This window comes from Doryrhamphus excisus, chromosome 21 (genome assembly GCF_030265055.1).
Source record: "Doryrhamphus excisus isolate RoL2022-K1 chromosome 21, RoL_Dexc_1.0, whole genome shotgun sequence".
Classification (NCBI taxonomy): domain Eukaryota; kingdom Metazoa; phylum Chordata; class Actinopteri; order Syngnathiformes; family Syngnathidae; genus Doryrhamphus; species Doryrhamphus excisus.
In genome coordinates this window covers 14,229,127-14,255,444 of record NC_080486.1, presented here as the reverse complement: position 1 = coordinate 14,255,444, position 26,318 = coordinate 14,229,127, and the positions used below count along the sequence as shown (strand labels likewise).

The following is a 26,318-nucleotide window of genomic DNA, read 5'->3' as shown; positions in this document are numbered from 1 at the left end:
GAAAGCGTGTGCTCCCAAAAAGACACAGGAGGAGGAGAAATGCCGGAATGTTTTTATAGGAACGTGAATAGTGACTTTAATCCATTTAGGTGCGTTCCTCCTGGAGAAAAGGTCCCTGAATGTAAAAGCGGTAATAAAGCAAAAGCAAAGCGCCTGCTTTACCTTAATCCCACACACTCCGGTTTTTATGACTAATCTGACAGATTAACAGCCTTTTATCACCCCAATATGCCGCCTTCAGCGTCTTCTACCTCTTGGAGAATCCGCTTTAGAGGAGTTGGAAGCGTTTCTGAGAAGACAAATAGGTGGTGTGGGGACTAGGTCAGATGTCCCCTCATGGCACCTTCCTACTTCCAAAGTCCTGGCAGCTTTCAAAGCGCAAAGCCAATCCGCTTGGAAGAAAGGAAAACTTTTAAAGCCACGTACTTCCGAAGGGATCACGAGTAGCAAGTAGCCGGGATGACGGCTAAAAGCTGCACCATTAGGAACGCTCCCCGTTCGCCGACTTGCTCAGCGTACATCCACACAACTTGGGCTCTTCCATCTGTGTCATTGGTTTGCTCAACAGTCGGTCGCCTGTCGCCGCCCGGCCCAAATTCCTGATCACATCCATGGGGTCACACCATGTGACCCATCCCAAAGTTTAGGATTCAACATGAATAAATGGATTATGGAGTTCCAGCATAGACTAGCTGCTTATGACTTTCTAAATGGGGTTTTAATACGATTAAGCCCTGTAGACATGAGCTAGCACCCCTATAGTCACCTTTCCACTCCTATTACTCCTGCTTTGCATCACGTTGCTCTGGCTGGGGGATCCCTGCAGAGACATGACGGCAAGCTAGCCAGATACGTGGGGGGTGGAAGGACAAAAAGGCCACAAATGTACCACTTCCACACCGATGGCATGTCTCTCAGTGTGAAAGGTAATGTAATCTATGAATGAATTGATGTTTGATGTTAAGACATATAACCTGTCTTTCCATATTTTGCTCTAATAATAAGCCGTAGTCCGCCATGAGACGTCCATCCTTTCCTTCTTTGATTACGATATGATGGGAGGGTGATATTCCAAGCGAGATACAACAAGGGATGGATGTAATAAGAATTTGCAGTTTACTGGTTCGGGTGGGCGCAAGGCCCGATATCGTGCCCCCTACATCAGACCTCCCTCCATGGACAGGAAGTCCTGTGACGTTTAGGAGAGGATGGTACAGCTTGGTGCCGTAGCTTTAAGAAAGCAGTAAGCAATACACAAGCGTTGCTGTGGTAGGCTTATGCAAGGTCAGGATGAAATCCGTCTGGTGGATTGAGGAACGGCAAAGCAAAGACTGGAGGCCAACGAGCGTTTGGAGCTGAGACACGATTCTTTCCACATTTGGTCCAATGAGTTCGGAGAAAGCGGCCAGAAAATCTCCACGCTTGGACCGAGTGGGTGGGGGCCACTTTTGGCCAAACAACTGTGGGAGATGTTCTCCTTTCCCACAAGTCCCGAGGGATCCCTCCTGCGCTGTAGAAGCAGCGCTGATGGACGTCTGTGTTTGGCAGGTGTTCACGCGCTCGCATGGCGCCTACTGTTGCCCGCAGCGGCGAGGCCGTCGGTGCATTCCAACATTAGCGTTCTCATCATCCCACTACTCCGCTATTTGCTGCTCGCTGCCGTCCCCTGAGGCTCATCAGTGATGCCCGGCTCCAGGAAGAGGGAGCGCTTGGAATGTTCATGGGGGGAGGATGGAGCGGGTGGTTTTAGAGTGGGTGGAAGCTGCCACTCCGTGAGGTTGATTCAGGGTTGCAAGTAAAACCAAAGTGCAATCATCGCTCATCATGAAAAATGGACGAGGTTTCATCTTGTGGGAAAACTTCTCTTCAAGCAACGGAGCAGCAATGCATTGTGGGTACTGGCTTCTACTGGGGGGGGGTCAGGCAGAGCCTCCGATGATGCTAACATATCTAAAACTCTCAATATTTGAATATTTGCCTTGAACTGTATTGTACAGGACATGTATTTTCCATAGGAATCCACCAGGGGCGCCGTAAGCGCTCATGAGGTTAAAACGGAAAACAATGATGTCATTGGAGCGGAATAAATCTGGGAATGGGAATAATGAAGCCCACAATCAGTGGGAATGAAGGACTAACGACATATTGCCATATTCCCTCCAAACGGGCGGGAAGAGAGTTGAGCCTGACCCGTGCATCCGTAGAACAACGGCAGATGCGGTACGGAGTGAGCCTTTCTGTCAGCCATACGGTGTCTTTGTCTCGGTGGGGGGAGGCGGGGCTGCATCCCCACAGGCTGTGAAGTAGTAGACATGATATTAGCCACGCCAACTGGAAGGTACTTTGTATTCCATAGTACTTGCTACCATAATCTCATGTTCGCACCGCCTCGTTTCCAGGCATCCTGCTTGGTGGCGGCTTAGTGGAGAAGACCATGGCCATCACAACATCACGCTTGGCATGTTTGCCAGCTGCTAGCTCTGGCAGCGCCACGGGATGGGGGCCAAAGGGATGGGGGCCAAAGGGATGGGGGCCAAAGGGATGGGCGCCAAAGGGATGGGACGGTGCATATTTTGGTCCGATATTTCACCTGGACTCTTACAGGACGGACTTGTGGAGCACATTCTTTGTATTTTCATGGCTTCTTCTGGAGAAAGCTCTAACTGGTCAGGATGGTTCCCTCCATGAGCGTCATGTTCCTCTTCCAGCAGACGGATGCATTAAGACGAGACAACTTGTCCACATTTGAACAATAACAATATTCCTTTTGATGGCTTCATGTTAAATAGATGATTTTTCATGAATTCATCTGGAACAACATGAAACTCTACTCTTTCTAATCCCTCAAGACGACGGGGGAGGGGGGGGGGACTTGTATGGATGGAAGATGCAGGTCACCTCTGGCAACGCACCATAGAAGACGGATGGATGGACGGACCGGGTGGCCTCCGCCAGGCGTTCCGCATGTCGACATAAAGCTTGTCGGTCTCTGTGCTGCCGCCAGGAAGAAGAAGGTTTTAAACGAGCGACTTCAGGCGCTCGCCGAAGCTGCGACACGAGTTTCACGTGGCGCAGATGAAAAGGAAGCTGGCATACATTGATGCATATTTCCTTTTAATCAGCGTTAACGCACACACCTCAGCGTGGCTCTCCGGGGGGACACGACTGATCAAAGCCTTCCCCTCCACACCTCCATCATCCGTGGGAATGAAGAAGAAGAAGAAGAGATCTTTGTTGGGTCGGAGTCTGTGTGCTTCCTACTAGTGCGAGTTCCTACACCTTGTAGGAGGACTTTTACTTCTGTCAGCAGCAAAGCCCGCCAACACTCGCCGTAGAAAAGCTGGCATGACGGCAGAGAGAAGGTGGAGATTTATGGGCCCATAAAATGTGATCCACCGACCATGGAGAAGATCTGAAGAAGTAGCGGTGCAATGCGATGCTACAAGGACTTCTCGGTGGAACATGATCTCCACTCCTCTCATCCGCTAACACGTGTGACCACTCTGAGGGCACACGCGACGTGCTGCTGAGGTGTGGTACTTGCCCAAGTCCTTCTCTGCTAACATGAAAGGCTGAGGAGCAAACGTCTCGATATGAAGACACGGAGCACCGTCTCATCCCTGCTACGTCTGTGCTGCTCTCAGGTTTCTCTGCGGTTCCCCTGAGATTAGTCATCTAATGAGCAGCAGGCCCGATCGGGTGAATAATTGATGACGGGAGGCTGGAGAAAGCCATCGATCTGCTGGAAGAAGATTCCTCAAGAGGACGGGCAGCTTTACATCACCGAGGTCCTAAAAACCTCATCCTTGTTCGTGTGAATGCTCAAACCATTCCCACATGAAAAGGCTCTGCTCAGTTCGGACACGGTGTCCTCCCCCCTTTCACCTAATTCTACCTTCACGTAGATCAACGTCCCACAGAAGATGGACGGCAGCTTCCTTGATAAACTGTCCTTCTCCATGAGGATCCTTGGTGGGATGCTGCTCCTGGCCTTCCTGTCCAGATGGTCAAGAACTCCCAGTGTTCAGCGAGGCAGACGCCGTTTGGCCTCGGGGAACTCCGACCATCTGTTCCTATCTTGCATCGCGTCTCATCCGACCCCAAAGTCTGCCGTTCCGCTAAAGACTTGGACCTGACGCATACGCCATCTCGCCATCGACGTCTGCTTCCGTCATGCCATTCCTGCTTTCTGTCCCAAAATATCTGCACAGTTGGGAATGTCTGCCAATATTCTCGTCTAGCACATCTGGACTCACGTGGTCTTACTAGATGTTAGGCCTCATCGGGTCATGGTCAAGACTAGATAGGACGGCTCTCAGGCATCTCCGACATTCCTTGTATACCTTGGGGGAGGTCTTGGTTGCTCTTTGGCTGATGGCCGCCTGAGCGTGACGAGCTATCAGATCAGAGATGAAGTCCGTCGTGGTGGATCTGCTCAAGATCTGCTCAGACCAGCGTGTGGTTCTTGTTTACCTGTCCTGGCCCCAACACATCCTGTTCCTGGTGTGTGTGTGTGTGTGTTGGACAATGCTTTAAAGGGGGGGGGGGGCCTGCTGGTGGAGCCATGTGATCTGGGGGGGGTCTGCCAGGATAACAGGATGCTAATGCTGCACTTGGCCTCTGGGGAACGACTGAGTGCTAACCTACATTCACTCATTTGTCTCCTTCATGAGGTTCATCAAACACGCTCTCCGCACACGTACACACGTGTACACACGTGTACACACGTGTACACACACACACGCACGCACACGCGGCTAATAACCCTCATCAATATGATGGCGCTAGATGCAGCTCACACAACAAGGATGTCGGTGTTTGCTGTTGCGGCAAAGCTAACAAGGTTAGCAAGTCAGAAGCCATCTGAAGGTCTAATTCAGTTACAGCGTCTGGCTCCGAGCACACGCGTGAGTCAATAGTGGGGGGGGGGGGGGGGGGGGGGGGTGAACTGTATGGACTTAGGCAGCTGATGAGGAACTTTTTTAGATATAAAAAATACCGTGGAGTACTTCCATCACATATTTGCTAGTATGCCCTCACGTACTGCTCAGTAGTCGCTCATGAATAAGTGATGGCTTTGCTCTATTATTAGTCCAAACGTATGGAAGTACACGTTCCAGTAGATATGCAGTATTGTGGTCACCAGGCGGCAGTCATGACGTACGCGTACGTCACATGACCTTAACGCTGCACCACGGCAACCATGGCATGGCAGGTCCCACATGATGGAGTGGAGAAGGTTCTTCACTCCGTGTGGATGTTTGGAGGACGTTTTTGGCTTCTTAAGTTGAGAAGAAATAAAGTCGAATAAAGTAGGAATCATCTCAAATTTGTTGAGCAACCCTGACCGGGGGTTCAATTCCCGGTCAGGGCACATTCAAAGTTTGGTTGTTGAGCTATTTCTCACCTCGCATGTTTACCTGGTGGCTAGCTCGGGTCATAGAAGCAGTGGCTCAGGGGTCAGAGTCTCAGGGTCCAATCCCAAGACGGGGCAGATTTGTTATTCGGTCACGTTGCTACGTGATAGCATCATGTATGTTTGCCTGCTAGCTAGACAAGAGACGGTAGTGGTGAACAAAGCATCTCTTTATTGTCACAAACACTCGCCTGTCAGAGTACACAAACATGCAAACACTTTGACTTTTGGAATTCAGTTGAGATATTCTAGAAGGTTTCACGTGCACGCACGTAGCGCCACGCACGTAGCGCCACGCACGTAGCGCCACGCACGTAGCGCCACGCACGTAGCGCCACGCACGTAGCGCCACGCACGTAGCGCCACGCTTGATCTCCAAGACAATGTTTCACCATGTGTTTGGTGTCTTTCTTCTGTTTGCCTTTGATCTCGTCACCAAGCAGTAGATTGATCTATGTAAAATATATATGGTTTGCCAATATAGCTATGTATACAGTACATCTACAGTATATAGGCCTACTTTTGGTAGGATTTGTCAGGTACATTCATGTGACCCTGCCATTTTTTTCTTCCTATGAAAGACAAAGTACAACCACGTGGCTCTCACGCCAGAAAAATACTTTGAACAAATGCAACCAACGAAGCACCACAACGTGTTCATCTAGTAAAAAATAGATAGTTCTGGACAACACTACCACGGTATCGACCCCACGGGAGTTCCACCAGGGCGCACGGCAGCTGGCAACGCGTACGAGCAACCGCAGTCCTTTGGAGGAGTGGCGAGGCTGCTTCAACATACGGTACGGTACATGTACTAACGTACTAGGTGTACTAGGTGTACTAGGTGTACATCACACACACACATAAGCATGAATACACCCCCCCACCCCACCCCACAGAGTCAAATACTTAAATACTTCACGGCTGCGTCTCAATTGCGTACTTGTACTTAGTGCACTCAATGCTTGCAGTGCTGACGTGCATAGACGCCAAGGTGGGGGGGGGGGTACTCGAGTGGTTGCAATTCAGCGCCAGGAGGAGAGAAGAACGAAAATCAGTACACACTGATGCAAGTATTTCATTTGAGACACAGACGCAGTATTTTAAAGGCCACAAGGCAGTCAGACGGTCAGGTCACACGGTTAGGTCACATGGTTAGGTCACATGGTTAGGTCACATGGTCAGGTCACACGGTCAGGTCACACGGTTAGCTGTGTTGTTGAGGGACACCCTGAAAAGGTGGGGGCATCAAAGCGATATGGACAAGATGGTTGACTTGGATATGAAGTATATGAAGTATATGAAGTATATGAAGTGGCTAAAGTCAGTCAATTGTAGGATCCAAGTATCCAAAACTCCAGTATAGGAAAGAAGTTGAACTGGTGAAGTACTGGAAGCTCAGTCTTCTTTGTTGGCATATTCATCTTTTAGGTCAAACACTAAGATTTTTACTTTACAGATGAAATGAGCAAAAATACACATGTACGTACCTAGGTGTACATACTGTATGTACGTGTACTGTATAAAGACCTTATTTCATATATTGCAACTTGATTCTCCTAATATTCTCCTCATATTTTCCTAATATTGTTGGCAGTGTGAGCCAAGCGTCCGTGGATCCTTCCCGGCGTGACGGTGGCGTGCTGTGGGATGGTGGGATCTTTGGAGTGGAGCGCCATCAGAGGTGCCAGGCGTGCGGGCGTGATGCTCGCCCACATGAACCCCAGGCCGGGAGACGCAATGATGCATGCCGCCAGGTATGTTTCCTCGTTTGCATGTACTTGTACTTCATGAAGGGAGACTGTCACGGTGATGGATGGACAGTAGTAGGGGGTGCAGGGGGGGGGGTTGTATATATTTCAGTTTACATTTGAGAAAATGACAGAATTCTTTGGAGAGTGTGTGTTCCACTGTGTACTACTTGCTGTAGCATTGTGTAAATACTCCATTGGTACACGTTGGGCTGATGTCATGTGGGACTTGGGGTCAGAAAGGACAATAGTAGAATTTTGTACTGTCCCCACTGGAAAAACCCAATGGAAGGATACTGAAGTTAGGACATTCCGACAAAGCCAAGAAGAGGAGAGGAACGCTGCAGTGGATTCTCCTGAACTCTTTCAAATCCATTTAGCTGGACTTTCCTTCGTTGAAGTTTTTGGCACAAACGTTGACCAGATGAGAGAAAGCAACCTAAAAATCCCTGCGTGGTTGACGGTTAGAGCTCAGTGACTACGGGGGCCACACCCAGTCCTGGACTCCACGGCCGGTCTGAGCACGAGGATGGTTAATGTGGACTTTGAACAGAGTCCAGATCCCGGTAGGCGTCCTGGTCCTCCAGGTCCTCCAGGCTGGAGTAAGAGCTGAGGGCCATCCACAGCACGTCGGGCCGCTCGCAGCGATGGTGACCCCTCCAGTGGTCCAGGACCTGCTCTTTGGTGTCCAACACCTGGCTGCAGAGCACACAGTTGAAGGCCGAACCTCCTGCAAGCGAGCCCGGGCCTTGCACGCCATCTGACGGCGGGAAGGTGTGGCCGTGCTCCCCTTCACTTCCGCAGCGGCGGAACATGACGTGCCGCTTGAGTTTAGCGAGGGAGAAGAACTCCTCATCGCAGCTGCCGCATTTCAGCAGATGACTCTTCTTCTCGTTGAGCTGCTGCCAGTAGTGGGCGGCACGCTTGACCAGCTCCTTCTCCGCTTGGAAGCCGCCCTGCCGGCTCGCACCCCCTTGAATTCGGACCGGGACCACCTCCCCGTGAACGTACACCAGGTGCATCTTCATGTCGGCAAAAGTGGCGGTGACCACCTGGCAGCGACCGCATTTAATCTGCAGCTCCACAGCTTCGTCATCGTGCCGCTCCTCTGACGTCTCCCACGCGTCCCTGCAGGGGGACACGGCGGTCAGGACGCTCAGATTTGCATCAATCTTCAATTGCATCAATTCCTACTTTGACAAACGTTTCATCAATGAATAACCAGCCATTGTTTTGTGTACGTGAAAGTACTTCCTGCCCATTTGAAGATGACTTACATTTACGTCATACGGGGAAAACATTTCAGTTTCATAACAAAAGCTGAGGTACTGTGGTCCCCGCCTCATTGGTGCCGCACCCATGAATGCATGGACTATTTTCATAGTTGGAGCATAGAAAAGCGGTTATGACCTTTGAAATTATTAGAGCCCTCTAGACATGAAATAACAGCCCTATAGTCACCTTTCCACTGCCGCCACCCAATGTAGTAGACATAATGAGACATTTAAGGCATGAATAAGTCTCGTGCTCATGTGTGGTTCCTTAAATATCTACGTATGTGTGGACAGGAAGTGACATTGGGGATTCTGGGTCAGGTTAGGTGGAGTATGAGCACAAAAGTTGGCCTGGCTTGTGACGCCTAGTGGCCAGTTCAAGGTGTTGCGTTATCTTTTACTTTTACAACATTTTAATTGGTACCACGCTAGTACCACACTCGTACCACGCCAGTACCACGCCAGTACCACGCCAGTACCACACTCGTACCACGCTAGTGTGGACTAGCCTTGTCAAAGCTACAGCAGGTGTTCCTCACGAAGAACAATCATCTCACCCCTCAGCAGCCACGTTGTCCTCATGATGGCTGACAGACGGCTCCACCGTGAGGAGGACCTTGTGGACCTCTCGCAGATGACTGAAGTACACGCCCACGTACCCAAAGGCCTTCTCGCAGAACTCGCAGCACAGAGAGCGGCGAGGTCGGGCCTCAGCGTGGTGGAGCTTCATGTGGGTGCTCAGGCTGCCGGAGTGGGCGTACGCTTTGCGACACGCGGGGCAGCCGTACGGTCGGGCGCGGCCGTGGCTCTTCATGTGGCTCTGCAGGTGATGCTTGAACTGGAAGCAGCGGTTGCACGTGGGGCAGCGATGGAGCGACCGACCGGTGAGAAGAACTCTGGGATGGTAGGCTCCCTTCAGGTGGAGGCTGACTGGAGGTTGCTGAGGAGGACAAGCTGGCGTCCGAACGAGCTCAACTTCTTGAGCGTCTGAAGAACGAGCAGGCAAGCTAACGAGCTGGGGTAGCGTCTCCATCACCAAAATCGGCTTGGGTCGAATGCTACGGTACTTCTTTGATATCTCAACTTCTTCTCTGGAACCCGAAACCACATTTGATGGCTTTTCAGGTGCCCTCCTACAGAAGAAGGACAACGACCTCCTCTTCCGCGCCTCATATGCCAGGTTATCTTCTGCTGTCTTTCTCTTCCTTCCTCTCTTCTTCCCTGGCAGCTTCTCCAGGGTTTCCGCCAACGGGGCAAGCAAGCTCTTCATTTGGCGCTGCAGAGTGGAGTTGGGCACCGGGCTGCTCCCCCGGGCCTCAAACGATTTGAGGTTGGTGGATGCAGGAGCTCTGGGGCTCACGGGACCGGCCTGGCCTAATAAGTCCTTCTGGTCTTGGGGCAGGTGGAGCTTGCCTGCCGGAACGAGGGTGCTCTTGACTTTGGAGTAGGGTAGAATGGGCACCTTGCCTTTGGGAGGGGACGGGATGATGTGCACGGCTTTGCTGAAGATGGTCGGAGACACGAGGGCAATGCTGTTTGCCGGAGCCTTGGACTGGGACGTCGGTGTCGCAGTCCCACCTTGGTCTTGGGGTTTGTCTGGGGAGACTTTGAGCGGAGTTGCCGGGGGGCCGGGACTTTGAAGAACTGTTGCTGCGGCCGGATGTTCCGCATTATCCGGCACCTGCTCCAACTGAGAACCCGGGGACAGCACAGCGTTGTCTGCTAGCAGGGCCGTGACGGAGATGTGGGAGCGGGCGGCATCTAGGAAAATCATCTCCGACGGCTCCTCCTTTGGCTTCTGAGCGCCCCTGCACTCCTGTTTCTTCCTCTTCATCAGCGACGACATTCCACTCATCACTGCCGCGGCCACCCTGGAGGCGGCTTTCACCCGTGTGGCTGTCGGGGGCGACCTGACCTTGTCTGTCCCGGCTCTCCTCACCGGCTTGTATCTGGGAATGGGCAGCTTGAGATTCCTGTGTTGCGGTGCCTGAGGAGGGACGGAAGGGGGCAGTGCCACCAGGGAGAATGTGCCATCCTGACCGGCTATTTGCATCAGGGCATAGTTCTGGGCAGGCACCACGATGGACTTGGGGCTGGATCCACTGGTGGCTTCGGGAAGGGCGGGGGGAGGCTGGCAGGAAAGGACGGCAGAGGACGGGGAAGGCACGATGACGGAGGCCTTGGGGGCGATGCTACGGAACTGGAGGCTCTTCATTTGCGGGGCTGGGTTGACTCCCGGCTACCAGCTGAAAGATACAACACAACAACGCTGTTAATCGTCACCAAGGACTAACGAGGTACAGAGTATTACCTTTATTAATATATTACTATAGTAGCCTGGGCAGCCACCACAGGGCCCTCTCGGCTTGTGACAGCAACGGTGATGTGGGATGAGATCGGGAGTTCGGTGAACTTGCTTAGTGCTTACTTGCTTATGTTGATGTAGCCTAGTCAGCCTTTCAGGTATGAGGCTCAGGTAGGTTGAGGCTATTGTGTCGCTGATTAAGTGTTAAGCACAAAGGGGAATCAACCTCTTGTCCTGACGTAAGACAAGAGACGACCGCTGCTTTAAAAATAGCGATACTGCCGACTAGCTAGCCTCCCATTTATTCATCCTAAACATAACGACGGCTTTGAAACCGAGCGAGGAAGGAGACAAAGATGGACCACTTCCACACTGAATTTTCTGCAGTTTCATGAGCTCGTTGGTTCACCCAAATGAAGCAGCAATGTTTCAGGTCCGTTCATCACATGGAGTATATGTTCCTGTGCTTCCAACCATTGGACCGTCCCCGCGGGTACCACCTATTTCCACCGCACGTGTAGGGGGGGTTCAAACGCGTAACAGACGGAGGTCACAGATTCCTCTCAAGCTGCCATTAGAAACGCCATCAGGCCTAATCTGCCTGAGGTCAGAGGTCAGGCCAGGATGATGCAGAAAAAGCATTTTTTGTGGAGAAGGCGGAGCACGGAGGGAAAGACGAGACGGATTATCAGGTGGAGCCACAAGGTGAGAGGTGAGGAGCGTATGTTTATGCATGGAAGAGGTCAGGGTTGACCAGGAGGGCAGCGTGTGTGTGTGCGTGTGTGTGTGCGTGTGTGTGTGTGTGTGTGTGTGTGTGTGTGAGCGAGAGAGAGAGCATATAAAAATCCAAAGGGAGCGCATGTCGGAAGGCAGTCCGTGCAGACGAGGCGCCACGAAGGACTTGGCCAGTGGGGTTGGAGTCCCAATGCCAACGGAGGATCTGCCATGAAGGTTGTCAAGGTGCCAGCCTGGTATTGACACGATGAACGGCGCCAAGGTCTTTAGCATCTATTAGCATCTATTGATGTATTATTACTCCCGTGAGCAGTGAGCCACTATGTGGTGTTACACTCAAATGATTCCCAACACAAACAATGACGCTTCCCCCATGGAAGACCCATCCACTTCCTGGTGTATTTCTCATCCTCCTATTGGCTCGTTTGGTGTTACGTTTACGTTCATGATGACAAATATCTTCTTTGGTGTCAAACGTGTGGACGCGTGTAGACTGCATACAGAGCTGATGCCGACCATGAAGACGTTTGCTCTGACATGTTACAGAAAAGGCGCTAGTTCCACGCCTGTGTAGCCAGTGCCCTCGTGTTCTGAGAAAAGGTTGTGAGGTTTGTTATCTGGCTGCCGGGGGAGTCATCTGGGGAGCGAAGATAGGCTCTGGAGATGAAGCTGCATGTTCTGCCATGAACTACGCCTCCATGTTTGTGGGAGGGAGGGGTAAAACACAGCGGAGGCCAAACTCCCCCAGGTTTTGGCACAGATGAAAGGCCAGGATCTAGGCTAGATAAGGGGGGGGATCACAGGGGGTCGGGGCCAGCCGGCTGTGAGGAGTCCAGCGACCATCCTTCCCCATCCTCCAAACAACAGAACCTTTGCCAAGCAGTCAAACCCCGCTTCTCGTACCATTTGGTTTTTGTCAAACTTGTTGGGTAAAACGGGCTCGTCCACACGGGGAACACCCCACACGCCGGGGTAGGGGGATCAGTTGTATCCAGACGGGAAAGGATGACGATGATGTAAAACTGATCGCCTCCACCCACCTAGATAAAGACCGCATGATTGACTCACTCCATTCATGCCGTTGTTCTATGCTTCTACGGAAGCACAGGGTGAAGCTTTTCTTGAAGTATTTATTGATATTTATTTATTCTTCACTGTCCCAGGCCTGCTGCCTGAAGGAGAAATCTCCTCACTCCTCCTCCTCGTCAAGTCTCGTGGCACCCCGAGTAAAAAGTGTTTTCCCTGCAAGGATAGCGAAAAGGAGAATTGAAGCCAGGTAAGCGGAGTGTGTGAGTGTGAGTAAATGCAAAGAGCATCTTGTCTCCCAGTTGAGGCGGCGTGCAAACAAACACTAGCATCTGTCATCCACTGTCACCCGAGCCAATCAATGCAGGGGAGGAATCCATTCCAATTAGGCTCCTGCCGATTTGGCCTGCATGAATTGGATGAAAATAATCGATGGAGAAGCCCCGCTGCTAAGCCACTACGCACGAGAGCCGCCCGTTGAAGGCAGGATGCTGTAAGCCCCCAGTGAACACCCACCCTAACTGGTCTAGCCAAGTAGCGCTCATAAAGAAACAACGTGGCGCACACATCAATATTCCTTGATAGTAAAAGCATGTGATCTCAAGATGGGCATCAAACTGCCACCACTCGCTAAATGCACAAAGTCAAAAAATGACATCACGAGCACCAACACGATGGGGAGGCATGACTATTCCTCCGGCTGGACATGGAGAGCAGCGAGCGGGAGAGCATGTCTACAAATGTGTGATGAAGGTCTCAAATGTCCCAACACCCGATCCCTCCCCAGGCAGCCCCACCGTCTTAGTCATCCAGACGTTGCAACACTAAACCTTTACCTGACCTTTCCCTTCTGCCGTGACATTTGCACCCGCCGCAGTAGGTCAAACGGCACTAAAGAGTGTGCACGAGGATGACAAAGTACTAAAGTGAGTACTAGAGTGCTGTGGAGCCACACGGCAGCACGGAGATGCAAATGCTTCACAGATGGGAATGACCGTCTGTCCCGTGCATCATTCATTGGTGCCGATATGCCAAAAATAGATTTGGCACGACCCCTTTCTCCTGGCTCATACACACACGCCGTCTGTCGGAGAATAAGAACACGTAGCAGGAGGCTCCTTTCCATCAAGGACGACCGGCATCTCCCCGCCCCCTCCCAAAATATGCACTATGTCGAAGCGGCCACCTGGATTTCCAGCAAACATCCCATCTCTACTTGCAGACGAGCGCTGCTGACCTCCCATTGAGGTAGCACGAGGAGCATCAAACAAACTGGAGTGTAGCACGAGGAGCATCAAACAAACTGGAGTGTAGCACGAGGAGCATCAGACGGACTGGAGTGTAGCACGAGGAGCATCAGACAGACTGGAGGGTAGCACGAGGAGCATCAGACGGACCGGAGGGTAGCACGAGGAGCATCAGACGGACTGGAGGGTAGCACGAGGAGCATCAGACGGACCGGAGGGTAGCACGAGGAGCATCAGACGGACTGGAGGGTAGCACGAGGAGCATCAGACGGACCGGAGGGTAGCACGAGGAGCAGGAAATGATGTAATCCAAGCCGACCAGTCACAGCCTTCATGGTTAGATTGTCTGGGGGTGCAGGTGATCCATTTGTTGGTGTGGCACCCAGAAGTAGAATCCATGTTTCAGACACTGAAGCCCAAACTGAAAGCTGCCAATAGTGAGACAGTGCCAAGCCATGCCAAGCCATGCCAAGCCGTGCCAAGCCGTGCCAAGCCATGCCAAGCCATGCCAGGCAAGGTTTCCTAAAGCAGCAGTCGTACCCCAGTCGTGTCCAAGGGTTCAAACGTGTGCAAAAGGCGTCCATGTTGGCAGATGAAAGGTTGAGCGTGTTCCTGGTGTCTTGCCAGTGGCAGATGATTTCATCCAGGAGAAGAAATGCTGTGGATTAGCAAGAACGTGCGCGCCAACGATGGCGTTTTAGTGGCCCGGGGCGAAGATGTGCGGCACGGCAGGCACGGCACGAACACACGCGGCCCGTGAGGTACGTTCCCGTGCTTTGCTGATGAAAAGGTCCCAGATTAGGACGAGATTGAGGATGACAGTTGCAGGAGAAACCTTCATGTTACAAAGACTTGCGTAAGCTTTTAATCTTGACTTCAATCCACAGCAAACAAAGTAGAAAGAGGAAGGCAGAGAGGATCACAACGTATCAGGGATTGCCCACAGGGAAAATTGGAAAACAGTGATGGGTGGCTAGAAGAGCTATTTCCATAATGAGGTCAGCGTGAGCTGTGGGATTTCTTCCTCCTGGGGAATACGCCTCCACAAGTTCTATCCTGCCGGGTGGGGGCCACCTCAACCCACAGCAGGAATAACCTCGGAAGCCCCCACCGCGGCGTGGTTGCTACGGTGACAGCGACACCGCCCTCCGATTATGGCGGTGCCTCGTTTTTCCATCCGTGTACAGCAGATGGCATCCTCACTCTGCTTCTTAACACGGCCGAGAAGAAGAAGACGTGGCACGAGGGATGGGTGCTGCTGCGACACAGTCGTAGCACTTCCACCCTGACACATCCCTCCTCCCGTGACCATCTTCATACTTGGAACGCGTCTCGATGTGATGACCAATCGTTTTCATTCTTGGCGTATTCATCGTTTATTTCAGTGCTCTTGGAGACTCAAGACTTCCTGCTACCCCCCCCCCCCCCAAAAGCAAGCTCAGGTTGCCGTGACGACGCCATCTCATCATGGCAGTCCCATTATAATGTGGTGAGGCGGGGACAGTGTGTGTGTGTGCGTGTGTGTGTGTGTGTGTGCGTGTGTGTGTGTGTGCGTGTGTGTGTGTGTGTGTGTGTGTGTGTGTGTGTGTAAAATAGCTGAAGCATAACTTGATGGCAGCAATGAGGACAAAAAGGTAGCGAGTAAGGAGTCCATGATTCATGCATGGATTAGCGGCATCGGACGCATGCACACACACAGAGACGCACTCCATTTGAGAAAAGGAGCGCTGGTCTAACCAAGAATGTCTCGGCAGGCGGGGGGCAGGCTACCCACTGAGTCATATCCAGCCGTATGAAATAAATAAGGAGCGCTCCTGCGTGTAAATGATTCATTTAACACGCCTCATCCTCTTCCAACAACCTTGTTAGAGTGGAAAGGGAGGGGGGGGGGCAGACACCCTGGCTCATGGGCGACTCAGCAGAACCTGTGGTGCATCTCCCAGCTCTTTGGCCATTCAGTCGGGGGGGGTCTAATTCAGGCCGACACCTCCTTTGTTTCAAGCAGGAAGGAGGCATGGCAACACGCATGTGCACGTTGGCGTGCACACACTGGAAGGAGAAATGAAGTTCTACTGCATATTCACAGAATATTCCTGCTTGGGGGGGGCACACGCGGCGCTGGAACAAGCAAAAACACAGCAACGCCTCCAACGAGCCACGACGGAAACGGCGATCTGAAGATACTAAACCGCTCACGTGCACGCCTCCAACCCACCAACCCAGCGTGTGGCCTTCACTTAACGACAGGCAGCTTCAGCGGGGGTGTCCAAGGTGTGGCCCAGGGGCCACTTGCAGCTCGCGGCACCCACGTGGCTAAAATATCTTTTATGGCCAAAATACAGGAAGATAAACGGCACAATGGAATCATTCATTTTCCATAGCGCTTATCCTCACGAGATGGAAACATCTGCAGTCATTTTACCAGAAGAAAGTCAAAGTATTAAAACAAAAACAGCCATCCAAAACGTCTCCTTCTCTCCTCCCATCACTCACAGGTGCAAGCGGGGGATGGGGGGCCACACTTCTCAGAAAGTGGAACACCGTTTTTCCCCAAGCCAAGCCCCGGAACTAACTTTGAGAAGGGGTGGCTTTGGAGAGGAGAGGCTGAGATGAAAAGCCTGCAAGTTCCCGGAGAGCGGACTCGAGCACCCGAGAGGGCGTGAGACGAGGCTGGAGGAGGCTGGTGGGGTCCACCATGGTGCTGGGCCCTCCAAGGACCCAGCTATCGCAACCACCCAGAGACTCCGCAGCCTGCCCAGCTCACGGCACCATGAAGGGGGAGGAGTCATGTGATGCCAAATGGCCAATAGGAACCCTGGTAATCTTGTCCAGAAGTGAAGGTGAGAAGGCATCTTGTACGGGTTAGGAAAGAGCAGGACTGTTGGCTAGCAGCATCATTTGACGCCAGCGGAGGTTTTCCACGTCTCCTGCAGCGATGGCGGCCAGACAAAAAGGAAACGCTGACTGGTTGTCGGCCTTGCATTGGCGGCATCGGTGCTGCGTTTGTTTCATCCAGTAGACTCCAGCATCGGAGGAAGCAAGAGCAGGGCGTCCTAAGCACGCCTTGTGAAGCCTCCGTTAAAGCTCACGCAGTTGGCAGCAATTTGTGTTCTTTGATGAGCTAGCGTGCTAGCTAGCAGACGACGTAGCTGACATTTACGGCCTACAACGAAGCAACCGAGCCGTGATGGATCGCCAGCACTCTGCATGAATAATTCACAGCCAATAAATAAGCAGATCTGCACTAATATCATTAAAGCGCCTCCGCTCCGACACGCCCCCCTTGGCCTTGATAACCATCTGGGCCAGCCACCCCCCCCCCACTCCCCCATGCTGTGGAATCACATGACTAATCAAGTTCTACAATGTGACGCTTCATCCCGATGGAGCCATCCTGAGGGAGAAAGGGGTTATCTTGCCATTAAAGAATCCATCTTCACCCCCCCCCCCCAAGATGCTACACCAAAGGCCAAGCTAAGCAAGAAGATGACTCCTCCCTTAATTACACCGGACACTCAGATTGCGAGGAGACATCACTTTGAAGAACATCTTATGACAAGATGGAGTGAAACCTCCTCCTGCCGGACACGCACACACGTGTCAACATATGGATTATTATACACGTAGTATATGGATGTTGGTGTATGTACTACTTCATTTGGCCAGACACCCCCGTAGTGGGCATGCATGTCCCAAGTACAGACCGTGCTTCACAACGTTACAGCGGGATGACGACGAACATGAACTGTTGAAATATGAAATATGAAATATGCATGAAAAGCATATGTGTGACGGCGGCAGCTGACCGCTAGGTAGGCTAACGGCACGGCTAGTCCATACGGGCAGGGATGCAGCGGCCTCATTTGTCTGGTCTGTGGAGAACATTGACAGAAGCATTGATGCCGACATCTTGAACACGAGCTGGAGGGGGGGTGCGGGGGGGGCGGGGGTGTTTTGGCCTCCCCTTCAGTCGCCGGCGAGCTGCGGAGCCTGGAAATGATTAGGCCTGGGAGGGCAATTAGCCCGAGCACGGCTGGGCTAAATATAGCACCGCTTGGCCCAGCTCCGCTCCTGGGTCGCGTCCACGCTGCAGCCTCCACGCACGTTGCGCAATATGGATGCTTTCATGACCGATGCCAAGGCTGCGCTGACTCAGACCAGGTGACACAAGTCAGCTGACCATCAGGTGGGGAGGAAGCACCAAGGAAACGCTGCCCTCCCCTCCCCTTCCCGACGCATCCCGTCCCCTTCCCGTCCCTCCAGATCCTCCGTCTCGGCTTTCTTTCATCACGCCGTCACCCTTCCTGGACAATTTCTTCTCCAGAATGCCACAGTTGGAAAAGGACGCTTTCCCACAGTCTGGCGGCCACTTAGCAAAGTTCCAAGAAAGAATGCTCCCCGTCTCACAGGCCCCCCTACCCCCGCCCCTGCAGGCCTCCTATCTCCTGCCCCTGTGAGAAAACCATTGAGATGTGATGCTTCCCAACAGCAGGCTGGCCTCCACACTCACCTGGGAGAAGCAAACCAGAAGGTTAGAAGAGCCTGGGAATGTTTAACATCTAGAAAGCAGTGCGAACAGCCGCTGCTCTGGGAATTGGACAGGAAATACGGAGCGTAACCCTTCCCTGCCGGAAAGGAAAGCCCAGACGTGATTTAGGCTGGGAAGAACCCACAAAAGATGATCCATTTCGACCAATTCAGGATCAACCATTTCACATCCTGACCTTTTGACCTGCTTCAACCGCCATGATGATACGGCGCCCTCCTTCTGCTCGCCTGGGACTTACATCACAGCTTGATGGCTACGCTTTTACGCTTTTCCAACATCCTGTAGGAGCTCCTCTCAGCGGGCTCCCTCACCTCACTGATGGATGGAAAAGGTTTTCATGTGCCTTCAAACCAGAGATATGTTCCTGTACGCCATCCCTGGTCGCCAGCCCAGATCCTCCAGAAACAGGTTGCGTGGAAGATGGAGGAAGTGGGCGTCCTGGCACCCAGAAGAGCAGGCTGAGAGCGAGGGAAGGCCGGGTCCAGCTGAGGCAGCTGCTTGCTATTACTCCCCCCCCCAGCCCCCCCCCCCCCCCCCCCCCCCCCCCCCCCAGGCAGGAAATGAGCAATCATTTAGCAGTGACAGGTACACGCTGAACCACGGCTATCTCTGCTCTCAAAGCAAGCTAATCATGGATTACACCACTAACCTGAAGCATCTCAGTCAGGCTGCCAAGCTCACTCGCTTCATGTCTTTGTCGGGGGCGGGGGCGTGGGCGGGGGCCACTGGCTATTTTCCCAGCAGGGCCGAAGGTGAAGCGTTTCACAGAGGAGCACCTTCCGACATCGGCAGCTTCAGCGGCCTCCACAACTTCCTTGGGCTCGGAGACTGAAAAGATGTTTGGAGATGTTTACATGGGATCGGGTGTGTTGGTGTGCCAGGCGGGTGCAGGGCCGCCCCACCACACCAATAGCAGTGGTGTCCCGGTGGGGCCCTGGCAGCGTGGCCCCAGAGGGTTCTCAAGTCACAGCTTACCATGCTTTCTCCAGCCGTGGCTCTGGTGTTCTCTGCTGCAGCCGAGTGGGGGGGCAGGAAGAGGAGTGTGAGGGAGGGGCCAGGTACTCTGTCGGGGAGCAGCACAGAGAGACGCATGAAGGGGGGACAGAACCTACGTAATAAAACGCTGTGAGGCGTTCAGGTGCACTCGTCATTGTTTTTCATTTCAGCCCACTTTGGATACCCAGGTTCTAGGCTGTGGGTGGGGCCCAGATGTCAAAGCTGAAATCTCATCACGTCCAAGTCCAGGCTTTCATCTGCAGCAAAAGCATGTGTGGAGCCCACAAAAGTACGACGACACGAGGAGAAATGTGATCAGACAGGAAGTACCGTATGGCAACATGGACGCTCTTTAACGGAGGCCCACGTAGGCAACGTACACGCCTGCTTTTTCCAACGTCCACCCAAACACGAGGTGCTTTTCTGCTTGTGAAAGCTGAGATTTAGGGGCTCCCTGGTGGGCCGCCTTACAGGCCTTAGCGGCTCCAGCTGGATCTGGAGCGCGGCACGGTCCCGCTTTCATGCCAAGCCAACTTCCAAGGCCAGTTGGGTTGCAGGAATAGGATGGCCGTAAAAACAGAACGCTAAGAAAAGATACTGGCCAAGTATACGGGCATGTACAGTAATACTTCCACTCATACTGCGCTGCGCTACTCCAGCCCACCGTCATCCCTCCTAGCATCCCTGGCCCCTCCCTCGGAGGTCTGGGAGGACAGGAGGAGCTTATCCTTCCAGACCAGCATGGGACGGGATGAAAAAAGTGTCTGCCATCCATCCAGTCTTGGGTGTACAGCGTGGGTGACTTTAGAGGTCATCCAGCTATGATTCAGGTCTACGTATGTTCCAGCTTACAGTACAGCTCCGATAGTCTAGAACTCCATGGAACCCCGAGGACCACCTGAAGCCTGGAGGCGGACTATAAATCTATGCTGACACAGGATAGACCTGACACATGATCAGCTTGTTGTGCGCCAACCAAGGATGGAAATAGAAAGTCCAGCACGCCTCCTGCCACTAACTTGTCTGCATAACTGGACATGGCGGGGGCCGGGGGGGGGCATTGTGCTAGTCTACAGTCCGGAGGAGGCAGGCCGACTCCTGCCAGGGAGCACCCTCACAGGGAAGGTCTGAGTAACGGCGAGGTAACGTGATCCCGGCTGGAAGGGGAGCAACCCTGACGCCTAAATCCTAGCTGTGGGACGGAGACGGGGGGACGGGGGGACGGGGAGGGACAGAAAATGTATTTGCAAGATGGACGTGTAGGCCGGTGAGGCTGGGACATAAAGGGCGGGGTGAGGAAAGGAACGGGGTGAAGTATATTTGGGAAACAACCACACCACGTTGGAACGGGAGAGGTTGGCTTTCGGTGCGTCTCAGACAGCTTTTATTTGCCCCCCCCACCTTCAAGGGATAACCTACCCATATCCTGTGGCGTCCAGCATAAATAATCCCAATCCAATCCCGTCCCAACGGTACATGCTCGGAATGACAAGAACATCGTACAGTCATGACCACGCTGCATGAATGCTGTGGAACATTCCTGTGTGCTCATCCCAGCTGTTGCCATGGTTGTACACCTTGCTCAAAGGCACCTGGGAAGCTAGTGAAAGAACCTACTACGCCCTGACCAACTCACATGTACTGTGTAAGTCACGGACATTAGCAGCGTCAGTAATGTTGTTAAAGATCCTTCCAAGCCAACACAGGAGGACGACACGCCAAAGGTTCCTGATTTGGTTCCATCCTCTGTTGGCTCCAAGGAGGCGCGAGTTTGAAAGCCAAGAGCTTTGAAATGAAGGTTGACCAGACTATTACTCATTCTTGCATCCACCATATGGTCTGCATTCATTATTCAGGCTGGAGATGTGCTTTCCTTGTTCTCCAGCCTTCTGCACATCTTTGGGCGCCACTTAACCACCAGGACTCGCTTCAGGAGACCACCTTCCGTCCTTCGCCCAATTAGCTTGGAGAGTGATGGGCACGCACTCTTCATGCTACCAAACTTGCTAAAGGAGGAGTTTGTCTCCAAATGAAAATTTGATCGACTTTTCTCATGCCACGTCGTGGACGTATTGAAAGTCCTTGTGGGCAACAGGAGTACTTTGCTGAGTAAATACTACTTGGGGTGTACTCACCCTCGTCCTGTGCTGCATGACTTCTTCTGTGCAAGCTAGCGGCTGTCATGAATGCCTTGCCAGGGGATTGGTCTGGGTTCTTTGGAGGCCTTTGGAGGCATTCCATTCTATTAGCAAGTGTAGCGGTTAGCATTAGCAACGTGTGAGGAGCGATTGCATTCCAGGGCCACACGAGGAGAAGTGATCCGGCGCTCCCCCCCCTCCACCAAAACTGAAGCCACATCATGACTGGAACATCAGCCACTTTGACTCTGCTTGATGCTTGACAAGCGCAGGAGAAGGCGGGGATTTAAAAATGGCGGTGAGCAGGCGTGGAACAACAGGAAGGGCCACATACCGGAAATGATGCACTAAAAAAAGCCCACCAATCATAGCTTGTGGTCTTTGTGCCGTGAGGTTAGTGTTTTGGGAGGTGCTGGTCACACAGTGGGGTGGGGGGTGGGGGGGGGGGGGGGGTGCGCTGTGGCAGAAGTCAACTTCTCTAAGGTGGTTTCTCCAAGCATGGCGGCGAGCGGCGCCCGAGCAGAAGAGTGAATGTGTTTTGGTAACATGATCACGCTTAAGGCTGAGCGGAAACGCTAGACAAGCATCTAAGTTTCCTTCGCCTGCTTCCACCCGCCTCATCTGGCCGCAGGAGAAACCACAGTGGAACCGCCCGGCAGCCAAAGTCAACATCACAGGCAGCTGCACGCCACGGATTCCGTTTACGCTCGGTGCCGTGTTTACATGCCAAGCCCTCACTCGTGTTCAGGGGATGAGAACTATGACGCCGTTACTCTTCCTTGCAAGCGTGAGCGCTTTGCCACGCCGAGCGTCATGAAGGAGGCGGTCCCAGCCCGACTGGGACCGCCTCCAAAGAGCTCAGAGCTGCTCCTGGCCTGCAGGAACTCCTCAAACGTGGCAGCTGACCAAGACCCCAAGTCGGCAGGCATCAGGACTTGACAGCTGGACTTATCTAATCCTAAAAAGGAGAAAAGTCCAAACTCCGTCGGCACACAAACCGAGGAGCAGCATGACAAACGACGTGAGGATTCACGCTGAGCTGTCCTTCTCCTAACTCTCCCCGTCCCTCAGAATACTGTCTACCTGGAAAGGAAAGACCAAGGCCCCGCTGGAATCCACAGCACTGTGAAGGCCATGTGTAGTTCAGGATGTTGTCTCTGCTGTAGGACATGCGGCCGTCATCCACCATCCTTAGATGACAGACGGCTTTCCAAGCACAGAAGAGAGAAAGACACGTTTCCAAAAAGATGCACTTTTCCTTTACGATCTCTGACAGCTTCCCAGGAAATAAAGAGGAGCTGGAAAGTGCTAGCTTGGTGTGCTCCGTCAACGTGAGACACGCTGACATGATCCAAGGTGAGCGTTGCCCACCAAGGCTGATCAAGCAGAAAGGTTCCAGTCAGCCATCGATTGGGAAACTGATACAGCAGATGGCTTGTTTCACTAAATAACATCTTTACGTTTCTGCCAAAGCGTCTGCTTTTCAGCCCCGGGGGGGGGGGACTCGTGCACACCCAGCCATTCCACAGCTCATGTCAGCACCTTTTGCTAGCGTCGTAGCGCCGCCGCTCTCATGCACGCTCACATCCTTACAGCCGGGAGAAGGAAACACACAAATGAGATGGTCTGTTCTGGTGTCCATCCATTTCAGGATGTGGCTTGGGTGAGGAACATCAACAATGCACTAGGACGAGCCAACTCAAGACGCAAGACGAGCTGTTTGCTAAATACGAGGAGGAAGACTCTTGTTGGCTTTATTTTCATATTATGTGTCACCATTTTGATTGTTGATCTTTATTTATTATGGTTGTGAAAAAGCACCATCCCATCACTATGGTTACACGACGTTACACATCCCATCTGGAACACAGGAAGTGACTAAATGGGGTCCCTTCTCCTTTTGGACATATGGAACAGTGAATGGAATGATGCCGTGTATTCCATAGGAACCGGATGCACGTTCTAATCCAATGAAAGCAATAAAGAATAACTATGTATACAAAATGAGTCAAATGTCTAACTTTATTCTGAGCCCAACACATCAACAGCAGTGCAATTCAAACACCATTGATGTATCTCCACCCTACAACAAATCGTCATGGCAACACTTCCACTGGGCAGATCGGGGGATGCTTTCACCGACACCCCAAACATCACAACAACCGGCGAGCAGCATCTCGTTTTTTCCCTTCTTATTCGTGTTTGAATCCCAATTACATGCCAACTGGAAAGGACCACATATTTAAAATACTTGAATCATTTGGTTTACTAATGTCTATTCTCTTCTGTTACCGTGTCATTACATGCAGCTCCCATTGACGACGCTAGATGGGCACCTGAATGCACCAGGACGGCCGAGCAGGTGTCAGAGTTTGATGTCCAACTACCAATGTGGCTTCTAAACGTGAGTAACCTGGTTATTGGTCATTCCTTCAAGGCTAGACGCTGCTTGTACCGTCATATTGGAGTGTTAGCTGGTCGCTAACTGCTGAGCTACGTTAGCCACGCCGTTGTTAGCATGCTAACAGTGTTTGGTGTACTGCTTCCAGCTGAGATGTGTTGCTGTGCATTTGTTTATGTTAAGAACTCGTGTAGTCCAGGTGCTGTTTTGCATACGATGACAGTCAAAGTCTGCCCACAAACAAAGTTGAACTTAACCGAGGTTTAACATGACCCTGAAGGCGGCACAGTGCGTGACTGTGTAGTGTGCAGGCCACACAGCTAGGAGACCTGAGTTCGATTCCACCCTGGGCCATCTCTGTGAGGAATTTGCATGTTCTCCCCATGCATGCCCCCCCCCCCAAAAACATGTTAGCTTCATGCCCCCCCCAAATTGTCCATAGGTATGAATGTGAGTGTGAATGGTTGTTTGTCTATATGTGCCCTGTGATTGGCTGGCCACCAGTCCAGGGTGGACCCCGCCTCTCCCCCAATACAGCTGGGATAGGCTCCAGCACGCCCGCGACCCTCGTGAGGTTAAGCGGTAGAAAATGAACGAAGGCCACCTCGATGACGTCACATCTTGCAGGGTTGCGAGAGCTTGATGACGCAAGTCTACGTCGCATCGCCGTAGGTTCGCCACAGGCCCGCACTAAACGCACAGACGCTCGGCAACGTTGAGCTATTCGGGTGGATCTCAAACCGGAAACGAAGGCTCCAGCCAGATACCGAAGCGACGTGTATCGGCTAAACAACATTGCACATTAGCCCAGCTCGGCTCTAAAGCAAGGGGCGCCATTAAAATGTCGCATGATGTCTCACCTGGTGCTCTAGAGAACCGGAGGGTTGCACCGTCACTCTTTTGGCCGCCTCATTTTCCAATAAACTTGCAAAAATCCTCCATTCTCATGTCTGTTTGGCTCCAGCATCATTTTTGGGCCGAACCTTTAACGCGATCATTCGGGGCTTTCCACTGTGGTACAGATATCTGCATTTCAGTATCTTATGATAAAACGGACTCGTTTGCTCTCTATACATCAAAATATAAGTCAGTACATTTTTCATGAAGTCCCCTATGAGCTCACACGGGTCAAGGAGCGATACTTTAGACGCGTCTGTGGTGAAACACACCCATGGGACGAAATGGTACGGCCGATCTACTCTAAGGCTGTTGTCATTCAGCCAATGAGCTGCGGCGTGGGGCTGTCACGTGCTGTTCAAGGAAGAGCTCAGGGTTGCATTTACGTGTAATAAACAGACGATGACGTAGTGCGGTATGACATAGCACTGTAACAAGCAGGTTAACGTTGTTTCTACAAACAGTTCAACGGCTACACGCTAACTTAGCAGATATTTACCGACGATATACGGTATTCACCATTTCAAGCCCTTTATTATGAAAGTGAAACGGTGATATACTGTGATATTACACATGTGTTACATCGTTACATGGAACAATATTCCTCATTTGAAAAGAACTCAACTTGAAATGTTTTTCTGTCACACAATTGCACACAAAATGAAAGGCTGCCATTTTGATTTTGTAAGCAAGTGTCAATATACTAATAAGTTTGATATAATTCATGAAATAATCCCAGACAAAGCCTACATTAGTACCAACATTGCAACTGCTTTCACCTTTTGCTGTAGTGTTGTGTTTGGAATGTGTCACATGTCAATAGGAAGAGGTTGTGGACATTACGTGTTGCTGGCGTGTGCTTCGTATGCGGCGGTCATAATTGGATGATTATTAGGGAGTCAAATGATCGAACAAATGAACCAGCGCTGTAAATGAAACAATCATCATTAGCTCACCAAACTGCCCATTTTGACTGGGCGTCAACATCTGCTTTTGTCATACGTGATGATGATAGCTTTATGCAGTAAATATCCGGTATATAACTCCGAAACCCCAACCTATGAAAAGAGCATTTCCATGGATGGGGTCCACCCCCGCCCCCCCGTGTGCAAGTGTTCACACGGCGTTGTTGGCTCAGTCAAGCATGGTGTTGTTAGTTTTGCAGTTGTAGTCACCTGAGGCTAGGCACGTCGTCTCGCGTTAAGCGCCGTCACAGCCTACAGACGATGGTCTGTGACAGGGGCTCTCTGACTGTCGCTTTGTTTAGTGCGTGTGGCTGACAAAACAGCCAGAAAAAATGCATTTATGCAACTTAAGGGGTCTTCTTTCCGACTTTTTCAGATCTACCGTACATCTGCTCTCGTACAAGCAGGCTGTGGAAGGTTGGAGAAGGAAGAGCTCATCTGGATATTGTTCTATTGCTAATGCTAATGCTAACACTTGGCTGACAGTCAATCCGAGCATCCCTCTGAAGGAGATGTTTAGTTGTGTCGGAAGAAGCCGTGGGTGGTGCACGGTTCCACAGAGCGCTTCGTCCTCCTTGCTGATGGATTAGTGGATCTTTAGCATCAAATCAAGGATTT

At 52.0% G+C, this 26,318-nt stretch overlaps 2 protein-coding genes across 3 annotated transcripts in view; one reads left to right on the top strand and one right to left on the bottom strand.

Moving 5' to 3' along the window:
* zeb1b (zinc finger E-box binding homeobox 1b) overlaps positions 1–26,318 on the top strand; it is a 77,707-nt gene that overhangs the window by 5,061 nt on the left and 46,328 nt on the right. The window contains exons 4-6 of the mRNA XM_058060057.1: positions 7,014–7,173; positions 12,645–12,757; positions 23,747–23,841. The gene's annotated coding sequence lies outside the window, so the exon portion shown is untranslated. The remainder of the gene's footprint in view (positions 1–7,013; positions 7,174–12,644; positions 12,758–23,746; positions 23,842–26,318) is intronic.
* On the bottom strand, positions 5,586–25,016 carry znf438 (zinc finger protein 438). 2 transcript variants are annotated; one of them, XM_058060074.1, is made up of 5 exons: positions 24,699–25,016; positions 19,279–19,366; positions 18,953–19,131; positions 8,999–10,687; positions 5,586–8,295 (listed from the first exon to the last, which is right to left on the bottom strand). In XM_058060074.1, exons 4-5 carry the CDS (start codon positions 10,654–10,656, stop codon positions 7,701–7,703), a joined length of 2,253 nt encoding a protein of 750 aa, XP_057916057.1. In that variant the 5' UTR covers positions 10,657–10,687; positions 18,953–19,131; positions 19,279–19,366; positions 24,699–25,016; the 3' UTR covers positions 5,586–7,700. The 2 variants fall into 2 exon arrangements, with proteins under 2 accessions (XP_057916057.1, XP_057916058.1); XM_058060075.1 differs by lacking the exons at positions 18,953–19,131; positions 19,279–19,366.

Excerpts from the sequence above, each read along its gene's own strand:
- znf438 (XM_058060074.1), bottom strand. The coding sequence starts at position 10,656 with ATGAAGAGCCTCCAGTTCCGTAGCATCGCCCCCAAGGCCTCCGTCATC. Across the intron at positions 8,296-8,998 it reads GACAACGTGGCTGCTGAGGG|GGACGCGTGGGAGACGTCAG; the intron begins GTGAGATGATTG and ends GTCCCCCTGCAG.